At 38.8% G+C, this 18,579-nt stretch overlaps 1 protein-coding gene across 5 annotated transcripts in view; it reads left to right on the forward strand.

Moving 5' to 3' along the window:
* Positions 1 to 18,579, forward strand: part of St18 (ST18 C2H2C-type zinc finger transcription factor) — a 310,680-nt gene that overhangs the window by 247,755 nt on the left and 44,346 nt on the right. For 4 of the 5 annotated variants that reach the window (XM_033760733.1, XM_033760734.1, XM_033760736.1 and 1 more), the window contains 5 exons: positions 606 to 796; positions 8,224 to 9,015; positions 14,140 to 14,274; positions 15,827 to 15,917; positions 16,966 to 17,070. In XM_033760733.1, coding sequence (XP_033616624.1) covers positions 606 to 796; positions 8,224 to 9,015; positions 14,140 to 14,274; positions 15,827 to 15,917; positions 16,966 to 17,070 — 1,314 coding nt within the window. Of the gene's footprint in view, positions 1 to 605; positions 797 to 4,519; positions 4,651 to 8,223; positions 9,016 to 14,139; positions 14,275 to 15,826; positions 15,918 to 16,965; positions 17,071 to 18,579 lie in introns of those variants that run through there. The other variant, XM_010605545.2, reaches the window with a different exon arrangement.

An 18,579-nucleotide genomic window follows, 5' to 3' on the forward strand; every position in this document is an offset into this window, starting at 1 on the left:
ATTTAATTCAAAGCCCAAGATTTGTCCTCTTAAGTTTGAGGAAAAAGGGTGACAGAGATAAGCAGTTCCAGCAGAAAATAACTATCTGGAAAACCTTGTGATTTATGGATACTGGATACATATTTTGTATCTGGTGGTATATTTTGTACATTATCTGTTTCTTAGGATTAGCAAGCCAGTACGAATTTTGTTTCATCCCTCCCTGATGATTTAGCGCAGCATCAAGCAAAGCTCAGCTTAACATATGCTTACTCAGGATTAAGGATGATTAAAAAAAAAAAATGTTTCTTAGGATTAGCAAGCCAGTACGAATTTTGTTTCATCCCTCCCTGATGATTTAGCGCAGCATCAAGCAAAGCTCAGCTTAACATATGCTTACTCAGGATTAAGGATGATTATAAAAAAAAAAGCTATTCTGATAGTAAAGTAGAATCTACACAGTTCAATGGATTCCACAGATGAGCTGTTTTTGTTGGTGCCAACAACTAACCCTAAACCTTTAGTCCTACGTTTTTAGAGTCTTTGGGTTATGCATTGCGAAAGTAAAATTCCAAACTGCAGTGATTGCTGTTTTACCGTGGTCTTCATTTCCCCACTCATTGCAGTGTTGCATATGATTGCTCTGTGGCAAAGAAGAGGAGGGCTGAGGAGCAGGCTTTGGGTGTCCCCGTCAACAAAAGGAAATCCCTGCTGATGAAGCCCCGACACTACAGCCCAAGCACAGACTGCAAAGGAGACCGGGATGACAAGACTGAGGAAGACTGTCTCTTGGAAACCAACAACCACTCTGCTGCAGGTAGCAAGGAGGAGTGGCTCCAATTTGATCTAGTCCTTGGCATCAAGATTCAGTCCTTTGTAGAACCATGATCAGTTTGGCTGTAAAAGTATATTTGGAATTTGGAAGCAAACCAAACATTTATTTCACTTAATATTCACTTATTGAGAGCCCGTTTTTAATCAATAACTATGGAGCATCATAGGTAGACAACAAAGAGTCCTTGCCCTGGGTTCATTTTTTAAAGTACAGGATTGGGCTAGGCCTCTTACTGAAGAAAAGAAAAGATACTAAGCCTAAAAGTTGAAGAGTTTCTTATCTGCCTACTCAAATGGATGTCTACTTCCTGAATAAATTCTTCAAATTACAGAGCATATTTAAGCTTTAAGATATCTTTCCAGTGTGCAAGTTCTATATAATGCATATTAATGATTATATGTAACATTTAATTTTTGTTTAATCAATATACATAGTATTATTTATCCCACAAGATTGGTGATAACAATATGAACCAATGCAGATAGCCTGTGACCTTAATATAGTCTATATATTTGAATAAATATTTATAATAATAGACTGTAGAGGTGACCTGAAGTTATTGTCTTAGAAGCCCTTTCATAAGGAAAAATAATATTGAGAATGTATCACTATGCCCATTGTTTCTAAAACAAATCATTTAATTTTGCTTTTATGAACACATTGTACTTAATTCAATCCTCACTCACTCTTCAAGTATCTTTGCATGGTAAGTGAAACATAGTTACTATTTTGAAACTTTAGTATTTATTTCTCCTCCACAGTTAACTGCCATTAGTCCCTGGTAGTTACACACTTCTGAAGGTTGGAATGTATTGATTGCTTTGGCATGAGGCAAAACATTTAAAAAAACTTATGGAAAAATAAAATCTAAAGCTTAGATTAACAAGAAAATGAAATATGTTCATGTTCTATTATACATATACCTTTTTAAATGTTTAATGAATCAAAATATATTGAATAGTTATTTTTAAATTATATAAAATATATTGATTGAGCATAAATCTCAGATCAGACTCAACCTATCTCAAGTAATGTTGTCTCACAAGGAATTGGAGATTCTGTGGTTGAAACAAAGTTGTATGCTGATTTGAACTCGTTTAAGTAAATTTTCTGGTTTTAATGTATTTAGGATGTTTTAAAGCCTCATGGATCATCTATAAATTATAATCAACTTCAACTTTTCTAATTTCCTATGAAAATTTCAGGTTGAACTTTATGGAAAGCTACTGAGTCATTGAGGGTAGAATTGAGATAAATTCACATATTTTAAGCAAATATTTACATTAACACATTCTTGTAAGATTTTTGAAGCCAAAGACTGTCTCTGGCGTATTGACTTCCAAGTTTCTATTGTAGTGGCCTGATCATCATTGATGTTTAACATTGGTCAAGTGATTGTATTGTGCATATGTATTCGGTTAAACATTCAATGATGTGCACTGATGAACATCTATTTGCATGTTCACAGATGCTATTTTATGTCATATTAGAACCATACTGATAATAATGAATATGCTAAAATCATACCAGCAGCAACCATTGTTTTTTAGTTCTTCATATATTCCAAACTCATAAATTATAAAGTGTGGTTAAAGAATATGACGGATTTTTTAAAATGATTACAGTAAAATACACATTGCCATAATACCCCTGAAAATGCTTTCCTTCACTTCAAAATATTCATCCCACCCTTCTTGGCTTTTCTGAAGCAGCTCTGGAAGTCCTCTTTTGTGAATGTCTTTATCTTCTTATAACTGCCTTGATATCTTGAATCACAAAAGTTTACCTTTCATTGTCATTTTGAAGAGCCGGGAGTTGCATGGCGCTATGTCTAGTGGATAAGGACACACCATGATGTTTTTATTTGACAGAATTTTCCATAAAAATAATAAGCTGTTTCAGAAAATGACAAGGGTGATGGTATGTTACAAGTATGTTATAAGCAAAAGAGAGTATTTGGAGGGAATAATGGGAATGTGTCTTGTACTTTAATAAATGTTTACAATTTAAACATTCACCTTAGCTTTTTAATCACACTTTGTATACCACTTAACGTACACTATAACACCCCTAAGTGTGTATGAGTTTGATCTCAGTTTTACAGACAAGATCCCTGAATAACAAAGAGATTTAACACTTAAAGTAACACATCTTGTATGTGTCAGAAAGAAGATAATTAGGAAACAATTGGAAAGACAAGCAGAACCATTATTTCGCAGTTGACAGTGTACCATAATCCATTTATCTGACTCTCTTTGGAATGAAGATAGGACAAAGTTTTAACAGTGTGAAATCATAAAGTGATAAATGACCGGTCATAGATGTTTCTATCCCTGATCAACAGAGCAAAGGCTCTGAGTTGCATTCAGCCCACTGGACAAGTCACCCCAACCTTCCCAGGAAGAAAGAGAGCTGAGTGAGTGCCCAACCTGTCAAAAGTGTTTTCCATGCAGCTTCTCATTGTATCTTCAGCTACAAAGTTCATAAAATGAGTATATAGTGATCTTGGAGGTTAAGCTCATGGGTTTGGATCCTGTAAATGTTTAAGTCCATTTTATAGTAAAATCCCTACACTTCACCCAGCTGTCTTTCAGAGACAGAGATTGAAAAGAATGTGGCCCAAACCATGCAAATATATCTTACTCATTGGGAAGACAGCACTTCCAGAAAGGAGGACATGCACAAACCTTCCCACTATGGAAGGGAAAATAAGAAAGAGCTCAGAGTGGGAGTAACCCAGCCCTTATGTGAGTTTCGTGCACTTGATCATGTGTCACAACTCAAGGAAATCTGTGCCAGTCAAAGAGGTTCTAGGAGCTAGAATGATACTTTTAGCAAATCATCTCTCGATAAATAACAAAAAAGGGATAAATCACTCCAGTTTCAGAACTTGAGAGCTTAGTTCATTTCCTTGGAAAAAATTTACATGTTCAAGAAGCTTGGAAAACAAATTTACCTATAGAAATAACCTCACTAGTTACAGAAATTGAACTGAAATCCAATAATAATAAAATCCAGTTATACTGACAAAGTCAATTCAATGTGTTATGATTTTTAGGAGGACTTTTTAAAGTTGACTTGATGCAGAACAGCCAATATATATATTCAAGAATTCATTATCATGTACACGTACAATCACCAACAATTCAGAATGCACCCTAGGAATTTTCCAATCTATATTTTCGTGGTATTAGAAAAGTTGAGGTTGATTTGTTAGTTTTCCTGTTATTGTGTTATTTGCTTTGCATGTTTTTATCTTTAATTTAAAGATCACTGTTGTCCTCATTGTAAGTGAGCTGACAACTTCATTCTAGTATATTCATATAAATTCACCCTTGAAAATGCCCGAATTTAGGAAAATAATAGGATATTAATATTCATGGCAGTTTTTACTAAAGGTGGCTGTGTTTTGCAAACACCAATGTAGGCACATGGCATTCCTGGGCTGTAGGATGTTACAAGGGCAAGGACTTGGGGTTAGAGCCGTGTGGCCATGCGTCTGTGGCTCAGCCTCCCCTAAGTAGCTTGAATAAGCCCCTGGCCCCCTAAAACTGCAGTTCTTTCTCACAGTGATTGTGAAGATTAAATGAAACACACCATGCCAGGGACACTTAAGTTTATTGTACTGGGAAGGATCCGTGAGTCATCCATTGTTGGGTCATGGAATCATCCTCATTTTGAAAATGAGAACTCAGGACTCTGGAGACCAAGGACCTGACCACAGTCAAGCAGGCAGGAAGCACTGGTCAGGCAGCACATTCCCGGTCAATGAACATCCCACCCTGTGTAGTGTGCACTGACTCCATTTCAACAGGCTGAAGCAGAACAGTGCCGTGGTAGGATGTGTAGCATAGGTGGGAGCCCATGAAGGCTGCTAGGCTGCTGAACCTTGTGGACCCTGCCTCTCCTCAGGGGACAGTTTTACTCATTATTCTGGATGCAAAAGAGGTCCACTTCTTTCATATTACCATCCTTTGTGTCCCCTGCTATTACTATCTTTGAAAGTAGTAACTAGGGAATACAGAGGTTAGCCACCATTGACTGAATAAGTGCTGGTGTTCTGAGGTGACCCTGGCAACATGTGTATAGGGTTGGGCTGCTGTCCTCACTGTGCGAACGCAAACACCAGCTCACATGGGATGAGCAACCTGTCCGCACAGACAGGAGCGCCAGCCTCACAACCTGAGCCCAAATCTCTAACTGCAGGCAGAGCCACTTCGCCTATTCTAGTGGCAGAGGCACAAGATATATCCCCATGCTCCTGGGCGGGGGGAACTCTCTTTACAAAAACAGGCAGCCCCATGACAATGCTGGGAGAACCTAGCACACTGTCACAAATCTGTCAGGTTCTAAAGCTAGCCAATTTTGTTTTCTTAGGACTACAGTGAAGGCCCAGGAGGGGTTTGGGAACACAGAAAGTTGGTTTGCAGTTTGCAGAGCATCCCTGGAAACCAACGCACGCAATGCACGTAGGCACCTCTGTCGGCAGGGCTCCTCTTTTTCTGAAGAATAATTAATAAATATTTTCTTTTAGCATATAACAAACAGTTGAACCAAACAATTATGTAAACTGGAAATGACCCAAAATGCTAGCAGTTGGCAGCCACACAGTGAAATGCATTGTCGCGCACATGTGTGTGTTTGTCGCTCCCGCCTCTCTGGTGATCTGCACTTAATAGGAATATTTTAAACTATGTAGCTAAGCAACAGAGGTAATTGTTGCTTTCTAGAGCTTTTGTTAGCACTCTAACACAGCCCAAATATGCATAATTAGGTATAATGTCTATAAATCATTATTGTACACATGTGGGTAGTTAAGTGGAGTGAGAGAATAGTTCAATGAATTGAGCATATTCACTGAAAATGCTTTTTATTTGTTTTCTGTAGTTCATAATACTTTAAAATTATCATAACCCTTTTCACTTTCTCTTAATAGCCAACCGTGATACTGAGAAAAACTTCATTTGCATTTTAGACCATGTTTAATATATTATTTAAACTTGGAGTTTCTCTGATATGAATTCAGGAGAGGATAGGCCCACCCTATCAAATATTATGTGCCTGTTTATCCAGTCTCTCTTCTAGGAACTAAAATGTTAAATTTTTCAGTTTACGTTGAATAGATCCCAACAAAAGACTGCACCCTATAATCAGCATTATTTACAGGGGCTAGTGTTGTGACTGAATTCTTCCTTTCATCCAAAAATGCTTTTAGTTACTATGGCAATATTTACTTGATCCTGGCAGTCCAGTGTTGATTTAGGGAGATAATTACCAGAAAGGAAGATGATGGAGATGTATTTTTGAGTGTCCTTGTCAGAGACAATGTTTATAAAAAATTAAATGAGACAAAAAAAGGCACATTGTCTCCCACACAAACACCCTCTCCCGCACCCCTCACACCAATGGCTGTGCTTTTCTTCCCTCCGAAGATGTTTATTAACACAGAAAGCGCTTCACTTGGTGTCTTTAACAGTCTTTAAGGGGACTTATTATTTTGTTTCCCATCCCCCTCCCTGCCTTTGAAAGACAAAAATGGTCTTTTCTTCTCCCTATCTTTTTTTTTATCCTACCGGATATGAGAGGACCAGAGCTTTGTTGTCCGGTGGTGTGTGCTCGGCATCACCCCACGTACCTGCGCTGGGGCCGGGGTCACCAGACAATCCACACCTTCCCTGATGTGTTTGCAGGGAGCAGGCTTGGGTCAGCTAACTGTGCATATGGACATCCTGTCACTCCTACCAAGTGGAGGGCAACACTGAAAGCTACCCTGGCGTGAGAGCCGTGCTGCACACCGCGCTGCACACACGGGAACTTGGGCCTGCCGTTTTGATGTTCCAGGTCCAAACCACCCCTGTGTGGAGCTGTAGCTCCCATTCAACATCCTCTAGCCATCTTCACCTCTTGTCTGGTTTCCTTTCTACACAGAGGCATGCAATTACCAGACTAGAAACTCATACTATTTGAGATACTAGCTGATCATGCTCTTTGTCCCATTTGTGTTTTCCTCAATATGGACTTTTAGTGTGAGAATTACAAAAGATTTTTGTTTTGTGCTGTAAGATTTTGTTTCATTTTTTGGTGATACTAGGGGTTGAAGCCAGGGCTTATGAATGGAGCTACATCCTAAGTTCATTTTCTTTTTCTCTTTCTTTCTTTCATTTTTTTCTCTCTTTAATTCTTTCTTTCTTCTTTAGTTTTATTTTGAGACAGAGTCTTATTAAGTCTAAATTGCCCAGGCTGGGCTCAGACAAGTGGTCCTGCCTCAGCCTCTCAAGGTAATGGAAACCAAGTAGTCTTGAAAGATTATGAATTCCTTTAATTGTAATCTCTATGTGTGTGTGTATTTTGCATTTTAGGTAATACTCCACAAAATCTAAGAATGTGTCTTGCGAAACTATAGAGAACTGAAACCACATAATCTTCAATAAGACATTTTTTAACAGAGACACCTGATTAATATTTTCTTTACATTGCAGTATATTATATATATTCAGTTTTCTTTTGGTTGGCTAAGATGTGGAAATAAAAGGTATAATAACAATAATTTCGCATCCAGTACTCTAGCATTATTAGAAATCAATATTGACTTCTCCCCTTGGTCACTACCCTAGAAATGCTTAGCTCTTAGTATGCTGAAGCAATTTTCAGTTCTATATTTTCCTTTAAAGTTATATATGTTCTTCTCATCCATCTTTGTAAATTTAGTAAACTCCACATATTACGCATATTATATATGTATACAAGGTGTTACTGAAATAGACAGCGAATATTTAAATTTTAACAATATAGCACAGTAAAAGACACATTGCCATACACCCTCCTCAAAGTACTTTCCTTTACTCTGAGCACACTTACCACATCATTCTTGTCACTTCTGCAACAGTTCTGGAAGTCCTCTTTTGTGAGTGTCTTTATGAAGTATATGGCGGATGTTGCTGCTGAGTGCCATTCAACAGAAAAGCAGGCTTGTAAAAAACTATATGTGTCTTCATCCACATTATTCACTGGATCTGGTGCTGTGGAACTTCAGGCTCTTCTCCACAGTTAAAATGTAAACCTTTTGAATTGATTCAAGAAATTGAGGCAGCCAAGACAGTGCAACTAAAGATACTCACTAAAAAGGACTTCTAGAAGCGATTCAGAAAGTGGCAGGGACAATAGGATAGGTATGTTCAAAAGGAAGGGAAGCATTCTGAGAGAGATTAACATCAATGTGTGCTTTACTGTGATAAGTTTTAAAATCTAAATATTTACTGAATATTTTTCAAAGTACCTTGTATATGCATGTGTACTTGTACATATGGACGTGGATGGATCCTTTTATATAGGTGTGCATATGTAATGGTACAATCTCCTCAAAGCATTTTTTATCCTTGTTTTGTAAATGTTGTTTTTCTCCCCTGTAGAAGAAATCATGATAAAACCTGTGGATGAGAACCTTACTGCAAATGCACAAGAAAACTCCCATCAGAAAGAAGACCGATACACTTGCTATCAAGAGCTTGTGGTCAAATCTTTAATGCACTTGGGAAAATTTGAGAAGAATGTTTCTGTTCTGACCATAAATGAAAATTTAAATGACAGTGGCATCCAGTCTTTAAAAGCAGAGAGTGATGAAGCCGCTGAGTGCTTTATGATCCATTCAGATGATGGGAGAGACAAAATGGATGATTCTCAGCCACTGTTCTGCTCCTCTGATGACAATGAAAGCAACTCTGAAAGTGCAGAGAATGGGTGGGACAGTGGCTCCAACTTGTCAGAAGATGGCAAACCCCATGGAGGCCCCAAGTACATGTTAGCGGATAATAAAAAAGACCTATTGGAAGTTCCTGAAATAAAAACAGAAGATGACAGATTTGCTCTGTGTGAAAACAAGTGTGACTCCGACACAGAGAGGAGAGACCCACAGAATGTGTGCGGGGAGACCCTGGATGGCCAAGCCCAGCCTTCCTTCCCTGAGTTGGCGGAAGGTGAGGGCAAGAGCCTGGCTGTGATGACAGAAGAGTCCACTGACCTCGAGAAAGCCAAGGGGAACCTGAGTTTGCTGGAGCACGCCATTGCACTGCAGGCTGGGCGAGGCTGCGTCTTCCACAACACCTACAAAGAGCTGGACAGGTTTCTGCTGGAGCACCTAACAGGGGAAAGGAGACAAACCAAAGTTATCGACATGGCTGGAAGACAGATCTTTAACAATAAACGTAAGATGCACTTCTGCATTCATTTCAGAAATGAGATTGCTTTCAGGCTTGAAAAACAGATTTGATTATTTCCTCTAGGTAGCCTTTTGACCATTTAATGCAATTTGAAAATCAATTATAATTTTGAAATGAACGTCTTATCTTTCTTCCCACTCTGCAGAGTATTATCAGAGTAAGTTCAGTTTGCAGCGTCTTTCCACATGAATCAATTATAATTGAAATGAACGTCTTATCTTTCTTCCCACTCTGCAGAGTATTATCAGAGTAAGTTCAGTTTGCAGTGTCTTTCCACATGAAAAATACTCATGACATCTCTTCTTTTAATGGAACTGATTTTTGAAAAAATACACCATACCTTTAAAAGTACCACCCTGCATTAGACATTGTTAGAATTACAATACTATTTTTTGGACTTCAAATCAATCTATGAGCCAAATCAATTCCAGAAGTTTAATTTTTCTTCCCTGCCTTCATTATATGGTCATCTGGCTTTTGTTTTTGTTTTTGAGCTTTAAAATGATATCAAGCCATTGGCAAGCTTAGCAGGATGCACTGATCCCTCCTGCAATGAAGCCAGGCATCAATGTGTTTATTTATAAGCCTATACTTTTACTGGTTCTGTAACTCAGGGCCCATAAATATCCAGGTCAATTGACAGAGCAAATGTGTTTTGAGGAAACTTCAATATTGCTCTTCAGACTTTAGGAAAACATTATTCCATTCCTCCATGGAGTCTCCTACCCATTTGCACATCAGTTTCATACCAGATGGCCTGATGATGAATCCAACAATTATGCACCATTGTAAGAGCCTAGAAGGCCATTTAAGGTGGGCACTCCAGGATCCAATCAGATGCAGAGCACCAGAGTTTGCATTTCTTTTAGCATGTTCTCAGGTGATGCTTGGACACCCAAAAGTCTGAGGGCCAAAGAATTAGAAGAGAAAGAATACCTTAGAGAAAATCAAGGTCATATAGCTGAAGGTCTTAAAAGAATAACATGTTAGTGTGCTTTAGAAGTTCTGATTATTTAGATTTATCCAGAAATACGTGGTATATTTTGTCATTGTAAATCAGTTTTAGCACTCACTTGCAATCTTCACAAATAACGTCGTGCAAAACTGAGGAAACAGAGAAGACTAAAATAATGTCAAGTAATTAGAAGCATGATAATAACACTACACAACCATCTTTAAAGGGTTGGGATAGGAGCAGAGTATTAATAAATGCATGGCCATTATGTGTCAGGATAGGACATTGTGTTTAGTTCTGTGCATTCCCATTAATACACAATTTCTTGGATTTAGCTGTTTCGTTTTTAATGAACTATAAAATCTGAAAAAATATGAAATTTACTTCTAAGAGATACAGTTTCCCTATTTTACAACTCTGAAATTAGAAAAATATGCAGTTTCATTTTCAGTAGATTTTTCTATCTTAATCACACATAAAATAATGTTTAATCTTATAATTGATGATATCTTACAACCAATGAAATTCAGGATTTGTAGAAACTGTAAGCCATAACTTAAAATCTTTAATGATACTTTGATTATTTTTATAAAGTTTTAAAAAAATTTTTGGTTTCAAAAATTTAGAAGGCAAAATAATCTACATTTGTAAATGCTAGGTCACTGGGAGACAGAGAACCACTGCTAAACTGGACACCACAGGGTGTCCTATGGTGTGGGACACAGTCCTACTCTGGAGGGATTAAATGCTTCTTCAAGAGATCAGAACCAGGCTCATATGAAACAGGCAAAAAAGGCAAAACCCATATAGCAAAGAACTATATAGGTTTACTGGAGGATGCCTAAAGCATCCAAATTAAGTATTCACTTTTCTGTCCCTTGTTCTGGATGTGGGAACCAGTTGCACAATAGGGATTTTTTTCTCTGCCATGCATTTCATGTTCATAAGTGAACACTTACCAGAGACCCCCACAGTTAGGTTCCAGGATTAACCTGCCCCGTATACGATGCAGGCCTGAGAAAAAATACACAGAGACAGAACTGAGAATGTGGGGTGCCAGGATGACCAATGCAACTGACAAAGGCACTGGCCAGTCCCAAACATTGGCTTTGACTGACAATCAATTGGATTAAAGACAAGCTATGTGCAATTTCTTTGGAAATTAATGTAACAAGGCTCATAAAAGATAAGACAAAACGTTCCTGAATTAGGAACAAAATAGACAAAATACATGGTTGTGATTAGAACATTGTCCTTCTAGTAAGAAGGTTTTAATTGTGGGAACAAATTTTGAGTGCAAGTTACTCTAACCTTCGGCCAGACTCACTTCTCAAAACAAGCCAGTTGTGGGGTTAACTCTTTACAGCCTGCTTTGGGCATAATCAGTATTATGGTCCTCTGCAAACACTCATCTCTACTGACTGCCATTTTCTAAATAACTTACTGACATTTTGTTGACCTTGGAAACTTGACTCTGCTGTTGAGAACATTAGGATTTTTTTCCCCCAGCAATACTAAGGGTTGAACCCAGGACTTCCACAAGCCAAGAAAATGCTGGACCTCTGAGCTGCATCTCTACCTCTATTTTGAGACAGGATCTCACAACGTTATCCAGGCTGGCCATGAACTTGCAATCCTCCTACCTTAGCCCCCACCCCCTGTCAAGTACCTGGAGAAAGGCAGCCAAAATATCATTTTATTCGTACCTTCAGATAAGTCAGCAATTCTATAAAAGATTTGGTTGTGCTTTTGCTATTAAGAGACTTCAGGTTCCAGTATACATACAATCACCATACAATTTATAGCCCAACCTATGACACTTTTCAAGTAAAGAGGAACAATACTAATAATGCCACAAGTATATCAAGTGTCATCTAGAACAGTCCCAGACAAACTAGGATGTAACATCACCAGAGTAGAAGGTCAGCCTCATTGTGGAACTCAGTACAAAGAAAATAAAAGAAGAGACAGGCTCCAGAGTGGCCCAGAGCTCCCTCTGGCTTCTTATCATGCAAACAGGTTCTGCCTTCCAGGGCATTTCATCTGCATCTTTGTTTTGCCCAGCCGAGAAGAGACTTGCAAACAAAGGTGCATGGTGGACTGTCAGTGGGCCTCACCTGGGCAGGTGCCAGCCCATGCTATCTCTAACACCCTCTCTGGCTTCCCACAGACAAACAGTGCAGCCAGGAGGGGAAACACTCCGAGCCAAGCCTTTCATTGTGGTTTAGAAATGTGTCCTCACCTGGACAAGATCCAAGAGAAGAAGGGCATAAAATACACATTATTGCTCTTCTCCCTGGAAGCAGCAGTCTGTGACAGGGTCAACCCCTCTCAGTTCACTTTACTCGAACTTCAAGGATTTTGACTAATGGGCTGCAGATTTCATGGGCCGGAATCAACTTCAATTTTGGCACTCTGCTTAGATTAAATAAAACCGGCATGCACAAAGTCCCACATCACAAACTGTTGATACGCTTTGCAGTCTCTTACAAAAGAGAGAGAGAGGAGTCTGGATATCAGTCATGGTATTTAAATCCTCTTAACATACGTGCCTGCCAGTGGACATGTCTCCATCTTTGGCTCTTGGCTGCTCACTTACAAGTCACTGCTTTCTGTCTCTTGACCCTTCCTGGACCAGTAGTAGCACACACTGCAATGTGAAGGATCCTTGGCTCCTCCCCCTTTTGCTGAAACTATGCCCCCGTATAATTGCATTACATACAACCTGCTGTGCCCCATCTGTCCACGACTATGCGTACTCCAACAACTGGGATGACATGGCATCATGTGTGCCCGAACTATACTGCCTGAAGACTCTGTCACATCCTGCCATAGTGCCCCGCTCTGGGTGACCAGCTTGGAGCAGGAGCATATGGGAGCTGTGCATCCTCATATGGCCAGACCCTTCCAGGGACTGTTTCTTGGACAGGATCTTGTGGGTTATTTATTTGCACTCTCAGCATCAAGTGCCCTCATCAGTCCTGTTGATTTCAGTTCTGAGATTCTGTGGCCTTCCTGCATTCCACCTTGTTTCTTTCTCAGAGGCTCACGTAATCCTTCTGTTCTCCTTCTAAACCACTGGGTGCCAAGGGACAGAATTCCCCCTGATTAATATCATCCCAAGCATGAGCTAGGAAATAGTTTTGTGTAGAAGATTAAATGCATTTTTGTGTTATCTACCATCTCAGTCACAAATGTATGCATGTGTAACTAAGATATTGCCTGCATTACTGCTAACCTTATTATCAGTATTCCTGTTTTGTGTGCCATTATGCTATGTTCTTATATAATCCTTTTTCTAACCAAAAACTTAAAACTCTTGAGCTTATCTTTGGCCCTCTCTCTCCAGGCTCCTGCCCCATGGCAGCCAGGACAAGATGCGTTTGTAGGTGCAGCACCCAGGTTCTCCGCAGCCTTTTCCATCTCCTCCCTTTTCTATACTGTTCTTTTCTGAAAGCCCTCAGATCCCACATCTTCTCACTGCTACCTCAGTTTTCAGTTTCTGCAGTCAGTGAAATCCACAGGTTCTTTCCCATAATCCTAAGTGGCAGCTCACTGGGGCTTGGGAAACTTGGGACTTAAAAGCCCTTGGTTAAGCAGAACACAGGCCCTGTCCTGAATCTTCCTGGAAGCAAGCTCTGCTTATGAGTGAGTGCTGAATGGACCTAGGAAATCTGCTGCCAGGGGTTCAGAGAGACAAGGCCAGAGGAGCCTTTCTCAGACATAGTAGTGTTTTGTTTTGTAATTTTGAATCTGGCTTTTTCTTGACTTTCAATAGAAGATGATTTAGGTTTAAATTTTTTTTCTCACTTTTCTTTTTTTTCTTTTTGGAAGGCTGCTCACCCTCAGGCATAGTGGTGATTTTTGTCATAATGAGGCCTTAACTAGAGTACGTGACATGACAATTTAAAACCATCTCTGTTTTAACAGTCCCTTGCCCTGTGTCAGCCTTTGCTTAGGAAATCAAGAAAATTGAAAACATGTTTCATGTTTCCACAGGTCTTAGTTGAGGGTCTTCTTCAAGGCAATGTGAGAAGAATGATTACGATGGTCAAATTGAACGAAGTGAGAATGTCACCCTGCAAGGCCACTCTATTGAATAGGAAGGAAAGGAAGAATAACCGCATGAATCTCTCAATTTAATTTCTCTGTAGATTCACCGAGGCCTGAGAAAAGGGAGACCAAGTGCCCCATCCCTGGGTGTGATGGCACAGGGCATGTGACGGGGCTGTACCCCCACCACCGCAGCCTTTCGGGGTGTCCTCACAAAGTGCGGGTTCCCCTGGAAAGTGAGTACTGCTTATCCTTAAAGATGTAGGCATCTTCTCAGGAGCACCAGAACATCACAACACTAGCCTTTTTCTTTTCCAATTTAGAATTAGGAATAGAAACAAATTTTTCTCTATGTGCGTCAGCAGCAATTTCCTTGTGGTTGTGTGTTTTTAATTTATTTTAAATAAATAGAACATGTGCGGGCAAAAAGGCCAAAAGATCAAGAAACAATAGCCATTGAAAATGCAGTTCCATTTTTCCCATAGTCCTTAAGAGGAGGGGTATCCACATACCGCAAGAGGGCACAGGGGAGCCCCAGGGTCACTCAGGAGGAAGGGGCTGGAGGATCTGTGAGCAGAAACCTTTCATGTGGCTTCTGTGTAAAAGAACAGGCAAGGCAGGGCAAGCAGTGTGAAGATCACCTGTCTGGCTTAGCAGGCCTTGGGGTCTGGGTGCCCTCTGGTCCTTGGTCCTGGGTTGAGTAGGGAAGCAGCAATGACCCAGGGTGTAAGAGCTTAATAAGGGAGGTAGTGGGCTGCGGGAGCTGGAGTGATTGGTTGGCATTTTAAGAATATTAGTGGATTGTGTATTACGTGATGTGGCTTAGTCTAAGAGAGGTAGGCAGCCTCTACTCCTCAGATGCCAAAGTGCCAGTACACAGAAGTAAGACATGGCTATTACACTATCTGACTGCATAGTGCTCCCTCAGCCTAAGATCTGGGTTCCAGAAGTCTCCAGTGTAGCTCTGGTCTCCCCTCGCTGAGGGTATATTCACTATGTGGTGTTATCTTGGGACATCCTGTTGGAGTTGAGGGTCCTTAGCAAGGGCAACCATGTCCCACTTCACCATCATAGCCCTGCTGTAAACCGGTATTCTGGAAGTGGAAGAAAGGGCTTAGGAAGAAGGGCTACCTTCTAAGCTAAGTAGAGCATTGATACATTTCAGACTTTTTGAATACATTTATCAAGACCTTGAAGTGGAGCCATCTCAGCCCTCTACCCTTCTCAGTGTCAAGATTTGGCAAATCGCTAAATCCAACTATGCTCCTGTGCTCCTGAAGTAGTGGGTCCTTGGAAAGGTTCTCTGAAAGTTCATACAAGCATACCCTTGACAGTAACCACTGGCAATGGAGAGTCAGTGGACAGGGAACCAAAATAGCATCACTTAGGAGATAAAAGAGACTACACACAGTGATAGAAAAGAGATGGAAAGGGGCTACTCGATAAATGGTGTTTTCCACCCATTCTCCCGGGAAGAGTATAAGAATGGGAAAGAAAAGTGAAATACTTATAATTTAGGTGAAATATAAGCAACACAGTCTTATCAAGTCTAGGGTTAAATGTAACATGGAGTTCAGGATGATTAAAATGTGAATGAGCTTGCTGGATTTAATTTCTGAAATTCTTGTATGCATTATTGTTTTTCAATCAAAATCTATCTGGGGATGGGGATGTGTGGTGGATTATGTAACAAAGTCATTGCAATGCAAAAGTGAGAAGTAAATTTATTGGCGTGCTATGCATTTATGGTAAATTATTCTTCCCTTAAATGTGACATTTTGTGCTTAGTTCTTGCCATGCATGAAAATGTGCTCAAGTGTCCCACACCAGGATGCACAGGACGGGGACATGTGAACAGCAACCGCAACACTCACAGGAGGTAATTCTGATGACTGGCTAGTCATTTTACACTATAAAAAGTGAGAGAAACATTTTCCCAATCAAAGAGCAAACTATATGTAATAAGGAGCGCCCCATCCCTATCAAATTCATTACCACTAGAAACACATGAGAAATATTTTCAATCTGTGAAGAGTAAAAAGTGAAAAGGAAAATCATTTCATTATTTTCTTTCGTAGAAATTTTTGTATTTGCAGCTATTTCAGATGAAGCAAAATCTTATAGTTGAAGATACTGAGGTTCTATGTACATATAGTCAGATGAATAGAGTATGTTTTTTTTCTGCTCTAGAATCTCACCATTGCGGTTTTGACAATGAAAAGAGTTTCTTATGGATTATCTTTAGTGCCAACAGGCATTAAAAAGGTATCCTGAAGGCTTCAGTGTTCAGAGGTTTTTAAGTGTAAACTTGGCTTTGAGGTGATATCATTTCGTGGAGATTACAACTGAAATAAAGCACATATATGTGCATTTATATACAAACATATTATGTATATAGAAATATTTTGGTGAAAAGTTGATTGTTTCATGTGCATATTTTATGTCTCATGTGGATTATGTGGTTATAAGGTACTATTTTACTGAAAATCATATTGCCAGAAAACTTAATATTCTGCATTTGTAATTTCAACTAAGATATGAAAATCACTCTTCAAAACTTTGCTAAAGAGCCTAAGACAAATAATGGAGTTACTATGCTAGCTTTATAATTGGACAAATTGCATTTGGAATGAGCACATTCTCCTTAATATATTAAGTTTCAAATCCCTTTAGTTACTTTTTCCTTACATAATATATTTATTTTTAAAATGAATTTGTTACTGTTCATCTCTAAGATGGAGATGGGGTACAAGCGTTGACATTGCAGTTTGTACAAACCATTGGGGTCTTTTCTTATGAGAACTGTGCTAAGTGAACTATTACTGTGACTTAATGTTCAATGTGTGCCAAGTACTCTGCAAGGCACATGCCGAAGACAATCATATTTTCATTTTGACTCACATCCTCCTGCTTTTCTTTTTTAAAAGTCTTTCTGGCTGTCCGATTGCTGCAGCAGAAAAACTGGCAATGTCCCAGGATAAAAATCAGCTTGATTCTTCCCAAACCGGGCAGTGTCCTGACCAGGCCCACAGGTATGAACTCCCAGGAGGGTCCAGCTGGTCTGTTCATGTTATGTTCTTACCCAGCCGAGCCTCTCCTCCTCTGCGTCACTTCCCTGTGGCCTGATCTTCACTCTCAACCACCAATGGATCTGTATGGGCAGCCCACAGGAAAGGCTGGCTTATGAATGATACTTCCTTTACAAGGCTATGAGACATCCCAGAAGCCTAACATGAAACTCCTCTCTCTAAAACCTAACATGAAACAGGTGAATCTAAGAGAAATAAAGCGTACAATATTGTATGCCAATTAAAATTTGAAGTCATTCATGTAACATACACAAGTCAGATGAATCTCCCTTTATGAATGACTTTATCTTCTCTGCCTGCGGAGAATGCCATCATATACCACTCATATCCATTTTATATTCATCCTTTAATTCTGCATATAAATATAACTTTCTTTAACACAAATGTTGCTTCTGTGACAGCTGATATTGAAATATCTCCCATTGGTCCTGTAGTTACTAAGGTCTTCATGGGAGATCTTATACCTAAATAATAAAGTGTGTATGTTAATGTTTAATGTTCTACAAATATATTCTATTCTACAAAGTTCCTATTTATAAGAAAAGTGACCTCAGGATTTAAGAAATGATTAGATCCAGGGATTTAGCTCAGTGGTGCCACTGCCTGCCTCACAAGTGCAAGGTCCCGAGTTTGATTACTGGTACAAAATAAATAAATAAATAAATAAATAAATAATAAATAAATAATATTTAGATGACTGTTGTGTAAAATTGTTGAAGTGTAAAAACTGCTTTTAGGCATTTCAATATGTTCTGGATAGGCTACCCTTAATATTTTGCTTCCATAGATTTAATTGAGAATCAAAATTAATATTCATATCACATGAGTTTAAAAAATGTCAAATAATGATCATGAATTACTAAGTTACAATTAGAAATCTTAAAATAGAATTAATGGTTAATATTACTATATCCTCTAATTTCTCTCTAAAATTATTTATCAAATATAGAAATAACATTGTTTCATGTTGCATATGTCTTAAACTATTTAGCTACTTTAGATTAGAACATTTATGCAACTTTAGGGATATATAATCCCCAAATATTTTTCAGTAGCAGCTAAAATCTTTTATTTAACTGAAGTAATTACTAAAACTGACATTCTGATGAGTTGGGCTCAGTTTGTTGGAAGGTAGAGGGAAAAACTACTTTTTATATCACTAAATTCTGAAAGATTATTAGACCACAGCAAAATAAATTTATTTGTCTAGAGCTGATGCCACACATTTAAAATGCTCTTTTTTTTTTTTAACCCAAATACAATAATTCTACAGGAATACTTAACTCATACTTATCATGGAGTGGAATAATTACATCGAAAAATGTAATAAGTATTATAGAATAGTAATTTGATTCATATTAGAATGACGGCAATTTAGTAGATTAAAATATTGAAGTGCTATTAAAAATACTACTTAATTCAGCAAAAAAAAAAAAAAAAAAAAAAAAGCCT

This window comes from Fukomys damarensis, unplaced genomic scaffold, assembly GCF_012274545.1.
Source record: "Fukomys damarensis isolate Sample0158 unplaced genomic scaffold, DMR_v1.0_HiC HiC_scaffold_5, whole genome shotgun sequence".
NCBI classification, from domain to species: domain Eukaryota; kingdom Metazoa; phylum Chordata; class Mammalia; order Rodentia; family Bathyergidae; genus Fukomys; species Fukomys damarensis.